This window comes from Cydia pomonella, chromosome 14 (genome assembly GCF_033807575.1).
Source record: "Cydia pomonella isolate Wapato2018A chromosome 14, ilCydPomo1, whole genome shotgun sequence".
Classification (NCBI taxonomy): Eukaryota; Metazoa; Arthropoda; class Insecta; order Lepidoptera; family Tortricidae; genus Cydia; species Cydia pomonella.
In genome coordinates this window covers 8,991,324-9,016,762 of record NC_084716.1, presented here as the reverse complement: position 1 = coordinate 9,016,762, position 25,439 = coordinate 8,991,324, and the positions used below count along the sequence as shown (strand labels likewise).

Below are 25,439 nucleotides of genomic sequence, written 5' to 3'. Positions count from 1 at the left end.
TAGCAGTTAGGGCCCATGTTTGACTTCCATATGTGAGGTAAGGAAGGATACAAGTGTTTAATACTTTGGACTTAATATTTGTTGGTATTTGGTTGTTCTTCATGTGGTGATTCAAATTTTCAATTCGACAGCTACATATGTTCATAAGTGCACTGGGTCAGGAATCACTTTCTTTCTGGTTGACACTCAACATTGCAGCGACGCTGATTTGATGAATTCTACATTGAATTCAGATAAATGTGTTATGTGCCTTAAAGGATAATATAACATATTTCTGCATTAATTAATCTTTTCAATTGTAGTGGTGTACTTATAGATTTTGCCTGTTGAAATACACTTTGGTATACACGGTGTAACACAAAGAAACCCGAAAGATTTTAACAGTGTATTCCTGATCATATTTAGAGACTAAATGTCATATAAACTTTTCTGGATTTCGCTTTATTCCAGAGTTAATACCAATTTAAAGAAAAACTCTTTATTGTAACTTAGTACAAAACGCCTTTTTGATAGCGATGATGTCCTTATGTCTAAATATCCTTATTGATAGATGTGAAAAAGTGATAAGTAACCTTTGGAAAAAATAGGTTTAAACGAGACAGATGTCCTCTGCCATCGTTAAGTAGAGACATAGGGGCATATAATTACATAAAGAAATGCTTTTGTTTGTACTGAGCTGGTTGGGAAGTAAATATATTCACAAAAGGTTCATTGACACCATTAACTAAATGTGCGATAGTATTACATGGACTGGGATTGCAGAGAATTTCATAGGAAGACAAGTGTCTTCACATAAGACTGAAATATCATCATGTCAAGACAAGACACAAGACAAGAGACGCCGCTCCCGGCCAGGGACATGCCTGCTCCGGTCTAGCCGGCATACCGGGGGACGTAATTTTATGGGGAGTGACACGCTCTTGGGATGGGAGAGGGATAGTTATAATCAGCCGGCTATGCAGCCTAGAGCCAATATTGGAAGGCAGGTGGGGTAGGTTATGTCGTCGAGGGAGAGCGTTGGTGATATGCTGCTCGTCGCTTCCGTGTGGGTCTTCGTAAAATCTTGTATCACGCAAGGTCGATATCACCTTGCGATGTGGTTTGCTCGTCGATTCGGCAGGTTGGTTCTTCTTCGTCTGATTCGCTGTCGGTTTCGTCCAGTTGATATATTTCTCTTGCTGCTTTGATGAATTCGCCTTTATCGTTTGCCATGTTGAGCCACTCAGAGGGGTGCCTGGTGTAATACTCCATGTCCTGTGTTAGTGAGTTTACCCATGTGTAGATTGGTCTGCCGACTTTAAGTTTACTGGCTTTATAGCTATATGCGGCTTCTAGAAGGTGCGGTTTTGGGCGTCTAAGGATGTGTCCTAGGTAGCACATTCGGAGGCATTTTATTCTTTTAGTTATTGTTTTGCCGATTAGTATGTCACGAGCCTTACCGGGTCTCGGCATTGTTCCTGACATATTTATCATGTCTTTTAGGATTATTCGTTCGTATCGTCTGAGTTTAGATCTATTGGCTTTGGTTAAGGCCGTACATTTGAGCCCGTATGTGATGGTGGGTTCGATGACCATTTTATATAGCAGACGTGTGATCTGCCATTGCATACGGGACTCTTTGATGAAGTTTGTGAGGATCTTGGCGTTCCGGACAGCCTGCTTGCATCGCTTGTGAACTGTGTTGTTTCTACATAGAGTAGACGTGATGTAAGTCCCTAGATATCTAATTTCATTCACTGGGGATATTGGTGTGTTACTGAGTGTGATGAAGTTTCTTTGACCTTGATCCGTATTTAATGGGTTTCGTACCAATAATTTAGTTTTAGTTTCATTTACTCTAAGGCCTACCGTTTCGAATAAGGCTTTGGCCTTGGTGTAAATGGTGTCCAGGTGTTGTAAACAATTGGAAACTATAATTACGTCATCAGCAAAAGCTAGTATGATCGGTAATTGTATTTATTTGTCCTGATTAAGCTTCAAGAAGGTAAGCTCATCTTCAAGAGTTACAACTATGTCGTCCATTAGTATAGTAAATAGCCTAGGAGAGAGAGGGCACCCCTGTTTGACGCCTTTGCCTTTTTTAATCCACCTGGTTTGCTGACCGAACCATTTTATGCAGGTCGATTCGTTCATGGCCGCTTTGACTATTCTATTGGTCATAGCTCTGTTCGTTCTGCTCAGTAAAATATCTCTGAGGGCGTTTAAGTCCACTGTGTCGAATGCTTTTTCTAGGTCGATCGAGAGGACGTAGGTTTTATTACCAGCTCTCCATTCTTCATCAAGGATGCGACGTAGTGTGAACATGTGGTCGTCTGTAGATCTATTTTTCAGAAAGGCTGCTTGGTAGTTGCCTAGTTCTTTGGTTATTTCATCTAGCTTCGTTAGGAGAAAGTTGGCGTATATTCTGTAGCCTGTGGTGCAAATTGAAATGCGTCGGTAGTCGTTTACCGTTTTCGGGTTGGGTTTTTTTGGTAGGGGTACTTGGACTGATTGTGTCCAAGTGGACGGAAGGATATTTTTTATCCAAGCCGTTTTTATATGATCTAAAATCTCGGACTTTAGATCTTGCGTGTTTGCCTTGTATAACTCCGTGAACACCTGGTCAATACCGGGAGCAGTGCCGTTTCGCATTTGGCTAAGGATTTTGTCGATGTCTTCCATTGTGGGGGACATCTCCTAGTTCTAACGGGTCCTCATCGATGAGTTCGTCAATGAAGGGCCCCTCCATATTGTCGAGTTCTCTTTCCCACTTTGATATTGGAATAAAGGTGTTTTTGATCCGCCGCCTTTCTTTTTGCTTGTGCCGCCTGTAGAAATCGTAGGTTATTTTCATTCTCATCGACGGATGTGTTTTGGCTAGCCCCCTGAAGAAAGTGCGGCATTCTTTTTCGTCGTCAGCGGCTTCGATTTCTTGTAAGCGTCGTCTGCATTCTTTAAGCTTGTTTCGGGCTGAGGGGTCTAGGGGGTTGCGTTTATTTTGAAATTTGGCCTTTTGTAGATTTGTTAGCGCCTCTTTTCGTTCCTTGGAGTAGTTTGGTTGGTATTTTAGAGTCTTATTGGCTGCAGTTTTCATGATGTTTGTGATGTTTTCCCATGGCAGTGGTGCTGGTCCTTTCGCTCTGCTCTTTTTAGTCAATTCGGTTAGGCATAGTTGGTATTCTTTGATTGTTGTACTGTTTTGTAGTTGTTCGTAGTTTAGGGTCCTGTAGTTGAATTCGCTTGTTAGTTTCTCGTTGGGTGACTGGTAAGAAAACTTCTTATTGGATATGACTTCTCTGGGTTTCAAGTTTCCCCATATAATTTTGTGGTCGGATAGGCTTGAGTATTCCCCTTTGATGAAGTTAAAAATAGGTTGATTTCTTGCTTCAGTCATAATATGGTCAATTTGTGACATAGTCTTGCCTGATCTCCAAGTTAGCTTGCAGCTTCTACGACCAAACGATGTGTCTAGTCGGAATTTCTCTCGGTGAATCAGGTCTAATAAGATCTCTCCATTGCAGTTGGTTGTCTCGTGCCACAGGTTTCTGCCAATTTGCCTTTGGTCACGAAGTGTGGCTATATCTTTGTGGCCTATGTGTGCATTGAAATCGCCTAGGATGATAGGTATCGAGTTCTTCGGTTTCTTATCTAACAGTTGCAAGAGGCGGGTTAGGTCGTTTGCTGCAGCAGATGTTGCGTTAGACCAGTGGGTTGTTACGATGAATAGTGTGGACCCGTTACCTGTATCTATCGACGCTACCATATTGTTTGTGTTTGCCTTTGACCAAGTTAGTTTAAGGCCGCTGTTTTTTCTAATAAGTATGGCTAGGCCTCTTTTATTATTATTTCCACTTAGATTCCACGTGTAGTGGTTTGAGTCAAACGTGCCGGTTTTTAGGTGCGTTTCTTGTAAGCATGCGATGTGTATTGACTTTTCTTCTAGTAGCGAATCAATTTCACGTTTCTTACTCTGTGTCGCAGCGCCTCTTACGTTCCATGTGGCCACGTTTATGTTTTCTGTATGTTTTTGGATGGTGTGGTGCGGCCTAGGGCGAGTAAGGCCGTAGCCGGTCGCGTCTGGTATCTCCTCTGGGGTGCTGGTTCCAGCCGTGAGACTTAAGTCATTTGGTGTTATGTCTCTGGTGAGTATTCCTAGATGGCTTTCAAAGCAGTCATAGTGATTTCCACTAAAAATAAGGCCTATATTTCCTATCGCGTCGTTCGGTATCTTAGGAGTAAAGCATGCTATTTCTCGTAATGGTGATCCCTGAAATATTTTCACATTTAAGCCGTAGTATTCCGCCGCCGCTATTAATATATCGGTACCGCCCCATGTACCGTCTTGGTATTGTGATTTTATGTAATTTATGAGTTCTGTGGTTCGTACCGATGAGTCCAGGTTGCTCATAATTGCTAGGTGCATCTTTGGATCGCTTTGGTTGTCTTCGGCATATCGAGCGAGATCCCGTCGGATTGCTTGATGGTCGAATGTTAGGTCATATAACTCGTTTATTTGGTGAGCTAGTGCGCGGTATAGGCAGTTACCGTCTCCTTGTATTCTTACGATTGGGGCTTCGTTCTCCATGTTGGTTTCTCTGTCTAGTTCTGGTAATAAGCTGTGGCTTATGATATAATTAGGTATATACTTGTTCTAGTTATAGAGCTAGGTTCTTATTATTATTACCTATGGCACGCGGCTTAGCGTAGAACCGTACGTATTCTTAGTGTAATTGTGTTACATAAATGTAATAGGTATATGGTTCAGACCTTTGTTTTTCTGAGATGGTTCTTGTTGCTAGGGCGGGCAATACTGTGGAGGGGGCTTAAAATCTATCCGCTTATACATATATACACTATTTAACTTAGTAGCTATGTGGCTTTTTAATAGTATACCGTATAATGAAACTTAGACAGTGACTGGCTGTGTATGTTTGCAATGTGGTTGTACTACGATCGCAACTTAAGTATATAAAGGTAGTTAAGATCTTTGTTAGTCACTTTCTGTAATACGATTATCTTATTTACTAACACTTGGTGCTGGGGGTAATAGTGCGTTTAGGTATTTGGTTTGATAGCCCGCGTAGTGGCGTTGAGCCTCAGGGCGTGAGTGTACTTATGTAAATTAATTATATAGTATTGGGTAGTATGTTGTGGCGAGGGCTTATAGTTTATGTACTTATGTTATGGGTTTTAGTTAAACTTATTAGCTAGATTCTTAGTTGTATGACATGCAACTTAGGTACAAGTTCTTAGTTTAATTTATTTTAACCTGTTATTCTTATTCTTTATACTTATAGTAAATACATGGGTAGAAGTAGTGAATAGTAAAGTGGTATCAGTAGACAAAAACTTTCCTGGCCGTCAATGGGGTTTTTGGTAATGTTGTGTTGTTAATGGCCGTATTTTGTAGAAATGTTATGAATGGGGCCAGATGTGACTCTTGTTTCAAATAAGTTGCGTTGTTATTATTTAAAATAATTTCTCTGGCTTTGTAGTCGGCGTTTTTTATGGGAGGTAATTGGTTTGTTTTATGGTGGGTGCACACGTTTTAGGTATATTGTTTGAACTGAGGAGATAGTTTCCGTGAGAAACCTCTTTTTTTTCGAGCGGCAGATGGGGATATTCAGGGATTTCCTGGGAGTAAATATGCCTGCGGGTTATGAGTGTGTAAAGTATGTACCAGATGTTATTGTTGTGTCAGTTATAATATAGTGTATTTTATGATTCGTGTATTTTATGATTATTGGTTGTCTTGAATACACTTAACTTGCGTTATATGCTGTGGTGTAAACTTGCGTTATATGCTGGCCGCGTGTTAATTATTCTATAAACTATAGATGCCTTGATAAGGTAGCAGCGGTACCAAACTAAATCCGCTAATTAAAGCTGGCAGTATTAAGACTAACAGGATACGGCGTCACTAATACAAGTTGAGGCTAGGTATATAACTGAAGTAGAGTAGTAGGTGATCTGCTTTCCTTACATAATATCAAGCAGTCGCGGTAGAAGCCAACGCTGGTTTATAGGTGGTCGGCTACCTAGGTTAAATGTGTGAGGTATGTGAATATCATTTCTAATACTCACTTTCTAACAATCAATGATTTTTATTTATTTTTCTAACAATAAACTACGGGATTAGATGAAGCTAGGAATCTAAATCGCGCTTGGAGCCAACACTGGTTTGTGACTTACTACAATATGGTCGCGCGAAAGTAATATTGACGCTTAGATTAGGTACGTGAATTAGGACTAAAAAGGTGTCGCAGCCAAGTAAACTAGGCACATGACTAACTTCGTGCTAGGAACAATACTGTCGCGTAGACTAATGCCTTGATCACACGTACCGAGTAAACGGGCGAGACAGTAAAATGTCCCTCGGCCGAGACAGTGATGTAAGCGAGTAACTGTTCAGACATGTTTTCAAATTAGGACAGTCAGTTCAGTTCTATTGAGAGATTCGGGCACGATGGACCGTAAAAAGTTAATTAGAAAATATACAAAGTTACTCATTCCACTATTAATGGAAGAATTAAAGGAATTGTTGGAAAACGAGCAGCGCCGGATTTGGACTAGACCATGGATGTTGAGAAGATCTGATTTTGGCGCTACGAACACTGTTTTTAAAGAATTAAGGGTAGAAGATCCTACTGAATTTAGAATGCTTCTGAGAATGGATGTAGAACATTTTGACACATTGTTAGAAAATATTACTCCATTGATACAAAAGCAAGATACTGTCATGAGAGAAGCTATACATGCAAAGACGAATCTACAAGTAGCGTTATGCTATTTGGTGACTGGGATGAGCTACCGTTATTTGCAGGCTTTTTACAGAGTGTCTCGGGCTGCAATATCATCGTTCATACCGGAAGTCATGGATGCAATATTTACTTATTTGGAGAATTATTTAAAGGTACGTATTTTTTTCTTACATGCTATAAATAAAACATAACAATATTTATTTATTTATTTGAAAATTACATTTGTTGTCTTCCGTCTGTCTGAAAAGCTGCATACATCGCATTAGCTAAAATGTCATTGGTACTCACAGAATTTGGCGGACTGTTGACATTATGTACTGGAGAAGATGCAGCTAAGATTGATTGCGATATTTGCGATGCATAATCCTCATCATAATTTTCAGGAAATTGATGATGATATGTATTTTGAGAACTAGCATAAGTGGTGTCTGAATGTACAGAAGACGGCCTTTGGTCGCTGCGATTAGACGAAGAAGAATGGTATGCAGTACTTTGTCTAAGTTCTTTAATCCCATAATCGGTCAGTATATTCTGTATTCTGTTTTGTGCTAGTAAAGCATTATCTGTCGATAAATTCTTAAGTTGCAATGCAACACTCCTTCCAAAAACATCAAATACAGTTTCTTTCTCAGAATTTACATCTTCATTTAACTTTTTTAAATCAGAAACGGCTTGAAAAATATCTCTAGCCCTCTTTTTACCTCTCGCAGTATTTATGGTATTGGTAATAGTCGCCGAGGTAGTAGTCGTAGTTACAGTAACTGGTACTTGCTGGTGATCAGATGTAATAGCTGGTACTTCCTGGTTGTTGTTTGAGTGTGAGGAGGTAGCAGGGCTATTGTCCTGAGGACCAGTGTCTTCATTAGCGGAATGACTAATCTGTAAAATAAAATGAATATAAATTATTGTTTCAGGTACCGCAGACCAATGAAGAATGGAAAGAAATAGAAACAGGTTTCAGAACTAGGTGGAATTTCCCTGGTTGCCATGGCGCTATAGACGGGAAGCATGTGATAATTCTAGCACCACCGAATTGTGGAAGTGAATATTTTAATTACAAGGGTACCAACAGTGTGGTTTTGATGGCTGTGGTTGATCATGACTATTGTTTTCGCTATGTAAATATTGGAGCAAACGGAAGAAACTCGGATGGGGGGATTTTTAAAAACAGCCAATTACGTAGTGATCTTGAGAAGTTACGTGTTGAAGCCGGGGGATGATAATGAAACGACAGTGACCAATTTACGTTATATTCTAAATACACAGACGGAAACTAAATGCTAATAATCCTATAACTAAATTAAAATTAGGTGTTGGACGCCAAGAGGAGTTTTAACCGTGGAGGTTCGGGAATCCTGCTATTCCAAAAATACGCCGGCTAGCATGATAACTAGGTTTATCTAAGCTCGTGGTTGTATATTAGACCAAAGCTTGAAGGGCATGTCCACAGGCTAAAACAAAGGATTTACTTTAACTATGCCAGTCCCCTTTTAGCAGCGTTATGTTTGCTTAGCCACTAGCACTTACCCCTTCGTTGTAATGTCACCCACAAAACAAAACAATAAATAATGTCCATAATAAACATAAAACTCAGTTAACAAACTGTGATTGCATTTTGCAATCTAATTCAACATTTGCACTTTCAACGTCTATGGCGGGTACATTGTTCACACACCAAACGTATTTATCTTTCAAAGACATGAGCTGGAATGACTTGCCGAACTCAATGCATTATTATAAATAAGAAAAATATCCTTAAAAATGTAGAAAAAGATGATGCGCCACCGGGGTTAGAACCCCCGCCCATATGATTGCTACTCCGACGTTGTACCGCCGAGCCATCAATGCTATAAGTTAGACGTGCGAATTTGTTGAATACTACGCTCGGCCGAATCACGCAATCCATGCAAATATAAACTCTATTACTTTCTGAATATAACTCAACTCACAATGACCCAGTGAAACGTGCCTTACGATAACATAACATATTCCTCCTCCCTCAACAAAAAAAAAACAAAAACTTTTTTTTTTTTAATGTATAGGCTTGAGATCTTTAACATGCCAATTACCTATACATTTGCCGTATACATTGTTTAGACGCATTATAGTCTCTGACAGCTTGTCTACTATTATAGCCCTATCGTACTTAGGAGCTAGTTTTGCCATGAACTTATTCGGAGCGTTTGACAAACATTTAGCCCTTTTGTATACCATCTCCCCTATCTTAAAAGTATGAGTTCTACGTTTTTTGTTATAAACCTGCCGACTGTTTTCATGTGCCTGCCGCAACCTTCGTCGAACAGATTCATAGATTTCCTCCCGTTGCTGGAGATTCTCTATATACGGCGATACATTTATCGGGTAATCATTATCCTTATTTTGTAAAAACTGCACTGAATTTGGCCGATCTACATTCGGTACACGGGTCTCTCTGCCCAAAAACAAGTACGAAGGAGTGTGTCGTGTCGTTTCATGTACTGCAGTTCTTATAGCATTACCAATCTGAGGTAGGTTGACATCCCACATGTTATGTTTCCCTGACTTTACAAACGTCGAAATCATAGTGCCTACCACTCTGTTGACTCTCTCAGTAGGATTGCTTTGGGGATGATAGTTCGGCGTAAACCATAATTTGCTATTGTATTTCATCGCCAAATCCTTAAACAGCTGTGAACAGAACTGACGACCGTTGTCACATATGATAGCTTTAGGTGCACCATATAGCAATAACTGACTTTCCAGTATATCGCATATTTTTTCTGCCTTTCCGGTCCTTAATGGAAAGAGAAGCACAAATTTGCTGAACCAACATGTAATCACGAGTAACATAGTGTTGCCTGATTTGCTTTTTGGAAATGGACCCATCAAGTCTAACGATATTATTTGCCATGGCCGTGTAACCTCCCTATGCTCACCCATGAGTCCTAATGGGCCTTGCTGCGACACCTTATGTCTTGCACACGTATCACATTTCGTTACATATTGCTTCACTTCTTCCCACAAATTAGGCCAAAAATATGTTTGTTTTATTTTTAGATACGTCTTACGAATACCCAAGTGACCAGCCGTCTCAATGTCATGACACTCTGCGAAGACCTTACTTCTCAATGCCTCGGGCACGTACAATTTCCAAACATCTTCCTGGCTCGGAAACGAACTTAACTCTATCCTTTTGTACAACAATCCATTCATGACTTTCCACTCGTGTGATGTCTTATTTTGTACTTCCATTACCTTAGTTCTATACCAATCATCTTTGTGGCGTTCTAAAATGTCAATAATATTTATTTCCTGAGTAGTGCTGCAAATCGAACCCCGTGACAATGCATCAGGTACAACGTGGCTTTTGCCAGGCCTCTGTACTATCTCAAAACTAAACTGCTGCAGTTTCATGGCCCATCTTGCTAACCTACCGTGCGGGTCTTTCATCTTATGTAACCATTGCAACGCACTATGATCAGTCACAACTGTGAAATGTACTCCATCAACATATGGCCTAAACTTTTCAATTGCAAATACCATACTCAGCAGTTCTCTTTCGGACGTTGAATATTTCTTTTCCCTTTCGTTAAGTTTTCTACTTAAATACGCGACCGGAAGTTCAACATCTCCCTGATTTTGACATAAAACCGCGCCAATCCCGCTATTACTAGCATCACATTGGATAGTAAAGGGTTTAGAATAATCCGGGCATGTCACAACAGGCGTCGTGGTAAGTAAGGTCTTCATTTTCAAAAATGCCATTTCTGCCTCTTTGGTCCAACATAGTTGTTTCTTCTTTTTCCCTTTTGTAAGGTCATGGAGCGTAGCAGCTACCATGGCAAAGTCTTTGACAAATCTTCTGTACCAACTGGCCAAACCGATGAATCGCTTTAACTCTGAGTAATTTCGTGGCCTAGGAAAGTTAATGATTGCTGCCACCTTTTCAGGATCTGTCCTCAGCCCATTCTTATCAACTATGTACCCTAAATATCGTAAGCTCGAGCGGGCAAACTTGCATTTATCTACATTTATCGTCAAATTTGCTTTCTTGAGAATTTCCAACACCTTATTTATCAATTGTATATGCTCCTCAAAACTCGTAGAACAAATAACGATGTCATCCAAATATGCCCAAACCTTATCTTCGTTTGACTGAAAGAATACATCCATTAACCTTTGCTGCGTCTGTGAGGCATTAACGAGTCCAAATGGCATGACCTTAAAGTGAAATAATCCCTTGCCCCCCACAGCAAAAGCAGTTTTCTCTTTGCTGCTCTCATCTAACGGAATCTGCCAAAACGCCGATCGTAAATCAATCGTGCTTAAAAACCTAGCATTACGTAAACTATCTAACACGTTCGTTACCCGAGGCAGTGGATACGTATCACGTTTTGTTACTCGATTTAACTGCCTGCTGTCAAGACACAGCCTATTATCCCCATTAGGCTTTTTAACGATAAGAACTGGTGAGCCCCATGCACTATGAGATGGTTCCACTACATCATCCGCTAACATCTTATCCAATTCTTTTATGATATCTGCCTTAACAGTTGATGAAAAATTATATTGTTTCTGATGAATCGGTTTAGCATCACCAGTATCAATACTATGAGTTAATATCGATGTTCTACCTAACCCATTACCAATTTCTAATCGCATACGTCTTATTATCTGCTCTAATTCTTTTTTTTGTTCCACGTTTAGATCTTCACCAGAAACAATGACCGGTTTATTCACGGGGACGTCACCTAAATTCATTACCTCGTTTTTATTTCCCCTGAACTGTAATGATATACCAAACTCTTCAAAGAAATCTTTACCCAATATCATCTGATGACCAGACCTCGGACAGAGTGTGCCGTTTTTACGTCATTAATGTCAAGTGTAGATGTTAATATAGATATGCCTCAAGATGAAATATTAAAAAGAATTCATGAATAATAATTAAACAAAAATGACAGTGCATTATGTACAAAACGAGTAAGTATTATTTATTTATTCAAATTTTTCTTTGTTATTGGTTATTGTAATAAAGAACTATAATTTTTTCTAGATTTTCAATTTTCAACGCACTTCTTCTTGAGTTTAATATCCACTTATAGATGGAAAAAGACCTTTCTACTTCCACTGAAGTGAGCGGAGTGAAGTTGTACATTAAAATACCGTCCACATCTGTTCCTTCCGAAATTTTTTCAGCATAGTCCCTAAACAGATCTAAGTCTGGGTTTCTAGCTATGACGTCTTCTAATTTCTGACTGACAGAAGCAGACGAAGACCAGCTTATAACAGCTCTCACTTGGTCCAACGTTAAAAATTTATCTACGACGGATATTTTAGATTCCTGTAATTTTTTTAAGGCATATTCAATTATATGGAAATTCTCAACAATATATTTTAGATTATTTCGTAAATTTTCAGTTTGTATAATTCTTTTCGCCACTCTTATCGACATTGCGTCTGACGATCTCAATGCCCATAGGACTACTTTTATTTCGTCAAAATATTTTTCGTAATATGCTGCTGCCGCTAGCCAAGTTCCCCATCTCGTAATCACTGGTTTTGGAGGCAGGGGCATATTAGGATATTTATCCTTTAATATGCGGATTCTATTAGGAGCCTTTAAAAATACTTTTTTAACGTTTGAAATGAGCAAATCCACATCTGGATACAGGGAACGTATTTTTTCGGCTACGCGGTTTAGCCCATGTGCCAAACATGTAACGTGTTTCAAATTAGGCAGATAAGTTTTCAAAATTCGGCCAGCCAGCAACATGTATGCAACACCATCAGTACTTAGCACCAGAACATTTCCAATTTTGTAGTCATAAGATTCGCCCCACATATTTTTCAGAGTGTCCATCACGAATACAGATATTGTTTGACCATTAACTTTTGATAATATTTTGCAGGCTATTAAATATGGTCTGTTAAATGAATTCAATGGCTTCACTAAAAAATGCACTATATATCTCCCTAAAGAGTCGGTTGATTCATCAAGAGAAATCCATATTTTTTCATTCGATAGATTATCGTGTATTGAACTGATTTGCTTCTGATACAATTTATCCAAATAAACTTTCCTCAGCCATGATTCACTCGGGAGTGTAGGTTGGTTTGCACACTGGCAGCATAAATACTTAGAAAAAAACTGTTTGAAAGCCGGGTTCTTCATTTGTGACCATGGTATGTTACACAAAATGAGGAATCGAATTAAATTGAGATTGAAATCCTCATCAAACTTTCGATAATTGCCATTGTGCATTGGTCCCTTGATGTGTCTTTGCACATTACTTTTTTTAGTTGTCACTTTGGTTTTACATTTTGCACAAAAAATACTTTTATTACCGTCATATGTCATGTCAGGTTCATTTTCAATCCACTTAAGAACTGTTTTTGCTTTATATTTCGGCATACTCAAATTCGGAATAATCTCTCTTCTTAATTATTTATTTTTTATTAGCAAACTCAAATTGCTCACAAATTAAAATAACACAACAGAACATTAGAATGACATTAATGACTTTGTCATGATATTTCAATGTTAAATATGGCATCGTTAAATAGAGTTATTGTCTATCTAAAGAGGTATGATATCATATCAGTTATATTACTTTCATATGGATATATGTAATAATATGCTTATCATTTAAAGAGGCTTGCTATACAATTAATTTGTTTTGCTAGTTATGTAAAGATCTAAATAGAATAATTTAATTCGTTATTCAATTACATCACATCTGCCATTGAATGACTACGTAGGTATGTCCATATTATGCAAACTCTTAAAACAGCTCACCCTGTCCGAGGTCTGCTGATGACTTAACATTGGCATTACCTTAGCAGCGATCACCTTAAACTGTCCATCAAATGATACTGGTATGTCGTACACTATATTGAGATTATGCACCGATCCATCAGCCGTACTCACCTGGGTTGGTGCAATCTTGTACCCTTTCAATCCTATTGATGACAATATATCTGCAAAGGCAGGATTTATAACAGTCCGATTCGCACCATTGTCCAGCAATCCTACGAACTGCCTTTGTAGAATGCCTAACCTCACATAATCCCTATTGTCATTTTCTTTTTTTACAATTATAGGGCACAGGTGATCATCTGGTTGCGAAAAATATCTCCTAATAACCGCTAACCACTCCTGCCACTCCGTAGCTTCTTCACACCGGGGAAAATCTAATGGGCAGGACTCGGATTTTCCCCTGAAGCGTTTCCCTTACAGGGGCAGTCCTTCGAAATGATCCCAAACCGGCCACACCTGTAGCAAAATAGTCTTTGCCTCTCCATCTTGCATTCCCGGAATAGATGCCCACACTCACGACAATTCCAACATCGCCTACTGACCACTCCCGGTTTGACCTGTAGTGACGCTACCGCCTCCTTTTCCATTATGTCTTTATGACCTATAGCTACACTCACCACTTTGCTGCTTACTTTGTGTGCTAAGTCCGGTTCTAGGGTATTTTTTAAAGTCTTAGGCTCCTCAAAACTATCGCAACTAATTTTAGTACGTTCTATAATCCTTAAAACATTAACCATATCGGATACTGAACTAAAATGATCCCTGCACACCGCTCGTTGATAGTATGGCTGAATATTTCTCAACAATATGTTTATCTTTTCAGACTCAGTAATCTTACATGGGAGTCTATTAAACATGTTCTGCATGACTGCCATGTAAATTAATACTGACTCCTCCTGACCCTGAGTTCTTGCTCTTATTTCCGCCAACAATTCCTCCTGATAAAACGGCTTTTGGAACGCCCGCCTCAATAAAACGACTAAATCTTCCCAATCATTTGCATATTCTTTATTAGCCCTAAACCAAATTAAAGCGTCCTCCTCAAAGAAATCTATCGCGTACCGCCATAAATCAACGCCTGTTGCATTCCTCGCATCTCTAAGTTCCGCAACCCGTTCTAAAAAAGCATTGATACTCATGTTTGTCCCTGAGAACTTAAGCCCCCATATATTGGAACCAGTTTACGCTTCGGAAGTTCTTCTTCCACTGTCGATGTCCGCAACAATCTGGACCCCTAAATTGCCTAATGTCTGCTGTAAAGTCTCTATATCCTTCTCTGTTAAATTTTCTTCTTCCACTATATCATCTTGTCCTTCTAACTTGTCACACAACCCCTGACATTGTTGCTGAAGTGCCTCTTTCCGAGTACCATCTGTTTCCGCCGCCTGAACTATCGACATCAACCGACCCTGCACATGATACAGTCTGGACACCAGTCGCCTAAACAATGTCCTATCTGGCTTCCCTACTATCTCGGCAATATAAGTTCCCAAAACACTCAACTTCGTAGCACACTTATCTAACTCAGAAGAAACATCCAAAACCTTCTGGACTGGAGCTCCACCCCCATGTGACGCACCCCCAGCTGTTTGCTCCACCTGCATCAACTCTTTCAAAATCTTTTTCAAAACCGGAACTGTACTCTGAATACCAACGCCCCGACATTCCAGTTCGTATTCCAGCTCATCCTTTAGTAAATAATTAGGATCCATCCTTACATACACAACAAATTACGATAATTTTTTTTGTAATAATTGCAAGTGCCGAAACTGTTAATATATTTCAACCTAAAACTAATATCTAGTTACACTTTATTTCCAAGCTACAAAACTAAGTTAATACAAACACAAAACAAAATAGTAATATTTTTACCCTACACTTAATTTTACTCACAGGTACCAAATTATCAGAAACAAAACGAAATAAATGAAATACTCAGAAATAAACTGAACAAATAGTAATAAAAACAATAACACAAAAATTAACGCACTAATTACAACTCAACTCCCAAATTACTCTAATCCTAATAATAAATTACTCTAAAAAGAATTTAAAAAAAAAACATCTAAACTAAACACCATAACACATTCAAATCGTCAACCGCCGTTTTGTCCCCTTCAAACACTGTTATTTTAACGTTGGGCGCTATTTGTTACGTGTTGAAGCCGGGGGATGATAATGAAACGACAGTGACCAATTTACGTTATATTCTAAATACACAGACGGAAACTAAATGCTAATAATCCTATAACTAAATTAAAATTAGGTGTTGGACGCCAAGAGGAGTTTTAACCGTGGAGGGTCGGGAATCCTGCTATTCCAAAAATACGCCGGCTAGCATGATAACTAGGTTTATCTAAGCTCGTGGTTGTATATTCGACCAAAGCTTGAAGGGCATGTCCACACTCCACAGGCTAAAACAAAGGATTTACTTTAACTATGCCAGTCCCCTTTTAGCAGCGTTATGTTTGCTTAGCCACTAGCACTTACCCCTTCGTTGTAATGTCACCCACAAAACAAAACAATAAATAATGTCCATAATAAACATAAAACTCAGTTAACAAACTGTGATTGCATTTTGCAATCTAATTCAACATTTGCACTTTCAACGTCTATGGCGGGTACATTGTTCACACACCAAACGTATTTATCTTTCAAAGACATGAGCTGGAATGACTTGCCGAACTCAATGCATTATTATAAATAAGAAAAATATCCTTAAAAATTTAGAAAAAGATGATGCGCCACCGGGGTTAGAACCCCCGCCCATATGATTGCTAGTCCGACGTTATACCGCCGAGCCATCAATGCTATAAGTTAGACGTGCGAATTTGTTGAATACTACGCTCGGCCGAATCACGCAATCCATGCAAATATAAACTCTATTACTTTCTGAATATAACTCAACTCACAATGACCCAGTGAAACGTGCCTTACGATAACATAACAATAATTTGCTACCGAAAGGAGGATTTTTGGTTGGAGATGATGCGTTTCCACTAAAAACATATTTATTAAAACCATATAGTGGCACAAATCTTTCAACAAAACAAAAAATATTTAACTACAGACTCTCTAGAGCACGAAGAATTGTCGAAAATGCGTTTGGCATTCTGGCAAGCAGGTTTCGAATTTTTCAAAAGCCCATACCAACTAGTGACGTAACCACCGATAAAATTATTCTCGCCTCTTGTGCTCTGCATAATTGGTTACGTCTCACAAGTCCCGGTATTTACTTTCCAAAGGGTTGTGTTGATCAAGAAGATATAGATTCGGGATCCGTTATTGTGGGGACTTGGAGACAAGAACTACAAGCTAATTTGCAAAGTATCACTAATCATAACACCAACAATGCAGCACGTATAGCAAGGGAGCTTCGAGATAAATACGCAGAGTTCTTCAGTGGGGCAGGTGCCGTTTCGTGGCAAAACAGAATGATTTCATAATTTTAAGCAATTTAATTTCAGAAATACCTACATTATACTTAGCATAAAAAGTAACATAATAAAAAGCACTTACGTTTTCATAAACTTTTTTCTTTAAATCCTTTGAAAAGACCTCTTCCATCTCTTTCAGCCACTTAATATTAGAAGTGTACACATTACTGAGCCCCGCTCCAGATTTCTTCGAGTCTTGAATTTTTTTAATTTCTTGTTGGTAGGTCGATCTTAAATTTTTTATTTTATTTTTAACTTCTATCGCACCAAATCCAGAGATATTCATTTCCTCAACTATGGACTTATATGCTGCATCCCGTTTTTGTTTTATCTTGTATTCCGGAGATTGAAAGTTCCACAGGCACTGATGTAGTTTATATAATTGTATAAATTTAATAATTGTTTCGACATCCCATTTGTTATTAGAAGACATGGTGTTATTGTATTTTATTAGATTTTTAGTAGATTTAAACAACAATTATCTTAATATATGGCGCGCGCGGCGATGTCGCAATGTGACGACCGAGTGGCGAGACAGTGCGCGTTCAGACCTGCCGAGCGAGCGAATGAGACAGTGCGGGGAAGCGGGAGGGTGGGCACTCGGCCTAGCAGATAGAACGTCCACCGAGCTACTGACTCGCCGCTTCGTTCGCCCGAGTGCTCGGCCGAGAGCACTGTCTCGCCCGTTTACTCGGTACGTGTGATCAAGGCATAAGATACGTAAATTAGTACTAACAGGTTAAGGGGTCATTACCGGGTTAAGTGCAACTAGGCATATGACTAACTTAGGGCATGAGATCTGCTTTCGTTGCTTAGTGCAAGATGATCGCGCTGTGAAGCCTGTGAAACAATACTGTCGCGTGGAGTAGGTTACGTAAATTAGGACTTTCAAATTACGGCGTCATTACAGTATTAGATGAAACTAGGCATATAACTAATGTAATCTATGAGGTGTGCTTTCGTTGCTAGTAAGTAGTGCGACTATATTGTATTATGAAACAATACGGGCTCATAGGTTAGATATGTTATGGACCAAGTGATAAATTGGGCATTTTTCATAATGCCGGGGCATTATGAAAAATGCCCATTTTGAGATGGCAATGTGATAATAAAAATGCAAATAATTAAAATGCCCGGGCATTATACATACTACCTCTCACCTATTGGGCAAAGTAATAAAAAAACATTTTTCAATACTATTATTTCTAATTTTAACATTAAAGTGAACGTAAAATTCCTTCGTTTCCTAAGATGCATTTACCTATGATTATCCAACTAGAAATATAACCCAGAAGAAGCCTAAAGGTGCTGCTACAAAACAACAACCCCTACAACCCTAGAAGATCCGGTACTCCAGCATCGTGGCGCCGGTGCTGTTTAACTGGGTAGCGGTGGTCAAGGGAATCACCGTGGAGTTGGTCACGGGCCGAACCGTCAACGCCAATCCGGTGACGACAGGCTTTCGGTTCGAGCCCAAATCAGAAGAGGAGTACCGTACGGAGTTCAAACATCTCGAAAAATTGGACAATGCCGTAGAGTGTAACGTCTACGAGTTAGACTTGGAGAAGAAGATGAAGGTGGCGCTCCAAGCTTTACCAGCAGACACGCAACTAGACGAAATCAAGAACGCTTGCGTGGACCTCGGATTTTCTGTAGAGCACATCAAGCAGATAAACGCCAGCATGGAGGGGGAAATCTGGACCACCACAGTGTTACAGCTGCCAGGGCTTCAGACACCATCCGAAGGACTGTCATAGTCCGCAAAAGTGCGTCCATTGTGCGGACCTCATCCAGCAACAAAATGCCGCAGGCCAATAGAAGAGCACTCTATATGCGCCAACAACACGGGCTCTCATCTAGCCAGTAACAGGAGATGCCCCGTGTATCTGAGAGAGGCCCATAATTGGAAGGTGGGCATGAACGCCCACACGGTCCGTAAGAGGCTACGCTAGCCAGCTAGCAGCTAGCGTTGCAAAACCCACGGCGGAGTAGTCGGCGCCCGCCTCCCTGATGGCGCTGGCGAACGCCCCTACTCAAGGCGGCGAAAGAGACCAACCAGCGGCCACCAACACCACGAAAAAGGCTACAAAGAAAAATAAAAAGAAGACGAAGTCCACAGCTCCTGAAGCCGTAGCTCCAACTCCAGCAGCAAGTGACAAGGATCTGGCTGTAATATTATTATCGTAAGGCTTTATTGAAATCAAATTTTCAGCGTTTAATCTTATATGTACATCTATAGCTATATATACGTTTGACAGCCAATCCCTGGCATCCGTAGTTATTGCAGATTTTCATGCCTCCCGAAAAACGTCTCTTGGGGCATTCTTCCACAATGTGCGTAGTTGTTTGGTCTGGCGCGCCACATTCACAGTTTGGTGAGGGTTTGTAACCCCATTTGTGGAGGTTGTGTTTACAGCAGCTGACGTCGGACCTTATTCTGTTCACTGTAACTCAGATCTTTCGTGGCTCGTCTAGACCGGGTGGTTATTTTGTTGGATTGATCTCGATACTGTTGGAAAACTGAGTTTGTGTGCAGTACGAGTTCCAGTTTTCCATCCATTCCAGATTAGTAGGAACATACTGGGCCCTGGATTTGGGAGTCTGACCAGATAGGTCTACGAGATTTGAGGCGTGCGTTAGGAAGGCTACCCAGTGTTTTTTTTTGTTTTTTTTTTTTTTATGTAGCTAACCACTACACTGGTTGAGAAGATGAACCTGAAGAAGCATGTCGTCGCAGTATTCCTCGACACAGAGAAGGCGTTCGACAAGGTCTGGCATGAGGGCCTTCAAGCCAAAGCTGTCAACATCATCGGCCCCACGTCGAGTCATACACGTTGTCAACTCCTCACCAACCGACGCTTTCATGTGGCAATTGACCTCGCGGGAGTGCCACAAGAAAGCTATCTGTCGCCATCTTGTTATCCTTGGTACACCGATGATATCTCGATGGTTGGCCGCGTCAAGCTGGGTCTGTTCGCAGACAACGCAGCGTACTACGCGTCGTCCATCACATCAACCCACGCCTCACTGAAGATCCAGCGCTAGCTTGATGTCCTACCTGAGTGGCTGACCAAACGGAGGTTCTAGGTGAACGTCACCAAGACGGAGACGCTCCTCACGAGAGCAGCCTATGCGAGCAACTACTAGGCGAGGAGATATAGGGGCAGCACATGGCAAAATACCTAGGGGTCACACAGCCCACACAGGGGCATCACAACGGAGCAACACACGGAGGAGTTAGTGAGACGGGCTATAACTGCGCGTACCCAGCTTCGTCTACCGCTCCCCAGCAGCCATCCCCCATCTGTAAGACTTACTTGCCAGGACTCTCCTGCTAGGAGACGCTGAGTCTCCAAGCGATTGTTAGAGCGCCGCCAAAAAGGGCCAGAAATGGCCACCTCAAATCCCCGGAAAGGGAAGTAAAACAAATTAAGTTGGTTTTTACTATAATTCGAAACTAAATTACAAAAATAAGATCCGTCCGCGTCCATCCGTATTCGGTTTTAATTCAGTCCAAAACTAAATAAAAACAGTGAGCATTTTACAGTAAACAGTGAATCATTTGACGTCCGCACGTTGCTATCGCGGACTCTGGTTGGTCAACGCGTGTCACGCGTTTATTTTCCTCCTCGCACCTCATCCAATGTTTATTATCAAATTGCCCAACGACCACGTAGCAATATTGATAATGACCAGACAATGTGATAAATAATGAAGTTCAGATAATAATTTATCACTTGGCCCGATATAGCTTGCCATTATTCATAATGCCCGGGCATTATAAATAATGCCCACATTAATCACTTGGTCCATGACAGATACGTAAATTAAGATTAACAAATTGAGGCGTCACTTCAGGATTAGGTGAAACTAGGTATTTACGTTACTGTAATATACGTAAATTACTGTAATATAAACACGCTATGACACAATACTGGCTCTTGGATGTTAAATAGGCTAGTATCCATTCTGCGGAGGTCTATCAGTTTTAGTATGACATTTGACTCGATTAAAACTGGGATTATGCCTATACGAGTACTGTCATGTAGTCAAATCAAGAGTTGCACAGTCTTTATGGGAGTCTCAGATCTGTTAGAATTGAGGGTTAGGCTTTAGTCGCGACTCCTTTGCTTTAACTTTAGCTTACGTAGAATATACTAATATGCACTTGGGATATTAATACTGGGCCTGAACAATAATGGAACGTTCTCACCGGTTTGTCTGTGGTGTTGACGGAGCCGGCAGCAGCCACCGCTCCTTGGCACTAGGTCGTAGGTGCCGCCGAGCTGGCGGAGGGTGCAGGTTGCGGGCACGGGCCACACGCACTAGACTAATTTCACTAAGAGGTACACAGTAATATTATTTGATCACGATTCACTATAAGGGCTATTTATGAACAATTTTCCGAGGAACCGAAATTATGTAAGTAGACGGATGTCACGAGGGCACTGGGTTGCCCAAACCGCTCCTATGTACTTGCTACCCTGATGGACGCACTGACGATACGCAATTACACACCCTTGAGTAAATGCCTATGTATATGCCTATATACTTATTCAAAGTGTGGCTAGATCGCGTAAGGAATTTGGACCGTCGGTCGGACAGTTGCCGCATGCAACGTTTTTGCGAGCTCTATTGTTTTCTCACTTAGTTTAACGGAAGTATTATGTGACCCGGGTTGCACTGGTATATTTAATATAAACACTGTCACGAAGGGTTGGAATTGAGAAAACGCGCGTCGCGAGGGCTTTGGTTAGCGAGCCTCTGCACTCAGGTACTTGTGCTGCGGTTGCACTAGCATCCGGCGATGGGTGGGCAGTGCTATGCTGGGATTTTTACGCGTTTATGAGACTCCTTTGTTCGCTCCGGGCACGACCATCCGCCACCGCGTCCCAAATGGTTCTCCATAAGACTGAAATATCATCATGTAAAACGAAATTATGCATGTAACCATTAATTACTGTAAAACTAGAGAAACATTTTAAATAACTTATATACAGGATTTAAGTATGTATGTAATTATGTATTACATAAGAAATTACTAAAAAGGCATTACTAAAATAATCAATATATATAAATGGGATACTTAATTTAAGTACGGAAACTCATTCTAGTTAAAAGCTGTAAAATTAGTGAATCATGGCCCCTCATGGGCCACCAATTAATGTATCGTAGTGTACATTACGGAGCCTTAATATGACTATTAAAACCCAAAAATATATTTTTAAACTATTTAATTGACGATGAACGTCTTACATGGTAGATATGAAAAAGTGCAAGGGACGGGTAGACATATAAAAATTATTAATAGCGGTGCAGTAAGCGCCTATTCAATGTTGACGGCAAAATCACTCGCGCGCACTGAATCTCACAGCAAACGCAGCAGGGGTCTGAACATCTTCCCGCCTCGTTGAAAGGAACAGCCTTTCAAAACTTCAAGTCCTCAGGTGATGGTAGAGGGCAGAGGCGAACGAGTGGTCGTCGTACGCATCCTTTCGTAGTGGTTACGTCTGCAACCCTGGTAACACCGTCGGCTCCCGGGAACAAGCGCGTAACCCTGCCAAGGCGCCAGCATAGCGGAGGCACGTGATCTTCATGGAGCAGAACCAAGTCACCCACATTAAGTTTGGCAGTGTTTGTTCTCCATTTGGTCCTCTCTTGTAATTCGGAAATATATTCTCGCTGCCATCTATTCCAAAAATGCTGGCGTATTTTTTCTATTCTGGCATAACGTTGAAGAGACATCTCCTGGCGATTCTCCAGTACAGGCGACGGCAGTGCAGTCAGTGGTCTTCCGATTAAGAAGTGCCCTGGAGAGAGGGAAAGGAGGTCGTCAGGGGACGTAGACATGGGGCACAAGGGACGACTGTTAAGAATCGCTTCCACTTGCGCAAATAAAGTTCCTATCTCCTCAAATGTCAAATGACTATTGCCTATAACGCGTTTTATATGGTGCTTTGCGGATTTTACTCCGGCCTCGTCTAGGCTGCACCTCCGGCGTCGCGTCGGATGTGCGCGCCGTGCTGGCCGCCGGGCTGGCCGCCGAGCCGGCCGCCGGGCTGGCCGCCGAGCCGGCCGACCGACACGCGCGCCGCGACCTCCGCTCCGACGGAACTAGCACGATTTTTTTTCCTACGGGCGGTGTATTCGGCATCTTTTTCGCTCGGCCTCGTCTAGGCTGCACCTCCGGCGTCGCGTCGGCCGGCCGCTGGGCTGGCCGCCGAGCCGGCCGACCGACACGCGCGCCGCGACCTCCGCTCCGACGGAACTAGCACGATTTTTTTTCCTACGGGCGGTGTATTCGGCATCTTTTTCGCTCGGCCTCGTCTAGGCTGCACCTCCGGCGTCGCGTCGGCCGGCCGCCGGGCTGGCCGCCGAGCCGGCCGACCGACACGCGCGCCGCGACCTCCGCTCCGACGGAACTAGCACGATTTTTTTTCCTACGGGCGGTGTATTCGGCATCTTTTTCGCTCGGCCTCGTCTAGGCTGCACCTCCGGCGTCGCGTCGGATGTGCGCGCCGGGCTGGCCGCCGAGTCCAAATGGAGAACAAACACTGCCAAACTTAATGTGGGTGACTTGGTTCTGCTCCATGAAGATCACGTGCCTCCGCTATGCTGGCGCCTTGGCAGGGTTACGCGCTTGTTCCCGGGAGCCGACGGTGTTACCGGCCGACCGACACGCGCGCCGCGACCTCCGCTCCGACGGAACTAGCACGATTTTTTTTCCTACGGGCGGTGTATTCGGCATCTTTTTCGCTCGGCCTCGTCTAGGCTGCACCTCCGGCGTCGCGTCGGCCGGCCGCCGGGCTGGCCGCCGAGCCGGCCGACCGACACGCGCGCCGCGACCTCCGCTCCGACGGAACTAGCACGATTTTTTTTCCTACGGGCGGTGTATTCGGCATCTTTTTCGCTCGGCCTCGTCTAGGCTGCACCTCCGGCGTCGCGTCGGCCGGCCGCCGGGCTGGCCGCCGAGCCGGCCGACCGACACGCGCGCCGCGACCTCCGCTCCGACGGAACTAGCACGATTTTTTTTCCTACGGGCGGTGTATTCGGCATCTTTTTCGCTCGGCCTCGTCTAGGCTGCACCTCCGGCGTCGCGTCGGCCGGCCGCCGGGCTGGCCGCCGAGCCGGCCGACCGACACGCGCGCCGCGACCTCCGCTCCGACGGAACTAGCACGATTTTTTTTCCTACGGGCGGTGTATTCGGCATCTTTTTCGCTCGGCCTCGTCTAGGCTGCACCTCCGGCGTCGCGTCGGCCGGCCGCCGGGCTGGCCGCCGAGCCGGCCGACCGACACGCGCGCCGCGACCTCCGCTCCGACGGAACTAGCACGATTTTTTTTCCTACGGGCGGTGTATTCGGCATCTTTTTCGCTCGGCCTCGTCTAGGCTGCACCTCCGGCGTCGCGTCGGCCGGCCGCCGGGCTGGCCGCCGAGCCGGCCGACCGACACGCGCGCCGCGACCTCCGCTCCGACGGAACTAGCACGATTTTTTTTCCTACGGGCGGTGTATTCGGCATCTTTTTCGCTCGGCCTCGTCTAGGCTGCACCTCCGGCGTCGCGTCGGCCGGCCGCCGGGCTGGCCGCCGAGCCGGCCGACCGACACGCGCGCCGCGACCTCCGCTCCGACGGAACTAGCACGATTTTTTTTCCTACGGGCGGTGTATTCGGCATCTTTTTCGCTCGGCCTCGTCTAGGCTGCACCTCCGGCGTCGCGTCGGCCGGCCGCCGGGCTGGCCGCCGAGCCGGCCGACCGACACGCGCGCCGCGACCTCCGCTCCGACGGAACTAGCACGATTTTTTTTCCTACGGGCGGTGTATTCGGCATCTTTTTCGCTCGGCCTCGTCTAGGCTGCACCTCCTGCGTCGCGTCGGCCGGCCGCCGGGCTGGCCGCCGAGCCGGCCGACCGACACGCGCGCCGCGACCTCCGCTCCGACGGAACTAGCACGATTTTTTTTTCCTACGGGCGGTGTATTCGGCATCTTTTTCGCTCGGCCTCGTCTAGGCTGCACCTCCGGCGTCGCGTCGGATGTGCGCGCCGGGCTGGCCGCCGAGTCCAAATGGAGAACAAACACTGCCAAACTTAATGTGGGTGACTTGGTTCTGCTCCATGAAGATCACGTGCCTCCGCTATGCTGGCGCCTTGGCAGGGTTACGCGCTTGTTCCCGGGAGCCGACGGTGTTACCGGCCGACCGACACGCGCGCCGCGACCTCCGCTCCGACGGAACTAGCACGATTTTTTTTCCTACGGGCGGTGTATTCGGCATCTTTTTCGCTCGGCCTCGTCTAGGCTGCACCTCCGGCGTCGCGTCGGCCGGCCGCCGGGCTGGCCGCCGAGCCGGCCGACCGACACGCGCGCCGCGACCTCCGCTCCGACGGAACTAGCACGATTTTTTTTCCTACGGGCGGTGTATTCGGCATCTTTTTCGCTCGGCCTCGTCTAGGCTGCACCTCCGGCGTCGC

The 25,439-nt window shown here is 43.2% G+C and overlaps 1 protein-coding gene and 1 long non-coding RNA gene across 2 annotated transcripts; one reads left to right on the top strand and one right to left on the bottom strand.

Moving 5' to 3' along the window:
* Positions 1 to 6,956: 6,956 nt before the first annotated feature.
* On the bottom strand, positions 6,957 to 17,145 carry LOC133524900 (uncharacterized). The gene is made up of 2 exons (XM_061861060.1): positions 17,059 to 17,145; positions 6,957 to 7,619 (listed from the first exon to the last, which is right to left on the bottom strand). The coding sequence occupies exons 1-2, from the start codon at positions 17,104 to 17,106 to the stop codon at positions 6,957 to 6,959; spliced, it is 711 nt and encodes a 236-aa protein (XP_061717044.1). The 5' UTR covers positions 17,107 to 17,145.
* On the top strand, positions 7,124 to 11,769 carry LOC133524910 (uncharacterized). The gene is made up of 2 exons (XR_009800483.1): positions 7,124 to 7,260; positions 7,655 to 11,769. It is a non-coding gene; the product is annotated as an uncharacterized LOC133524910 (long non-coding RNA).
* Positions 17,146 to 25,439: the final 8,294 nt, after the last annotated feature.

Excerpts from the sequence above, each read along its gene's own strand:
- LOC133524900 (XM_061861060.1), bottom strand. The coding sequence starts at position 17,106 with ATGGAAGAGGTCTTTTCAAAGGATTTAAAGAAAAAAGTTTATGAAAAC. Across the intron at positions 7,620-17,058 it reads AGAAAAAAGTTTATGAAAAC|ATTAGTCATTCCGCTAATGA; the intron begins GTAAGTGCTTTT and ends TTTATTTTACAG.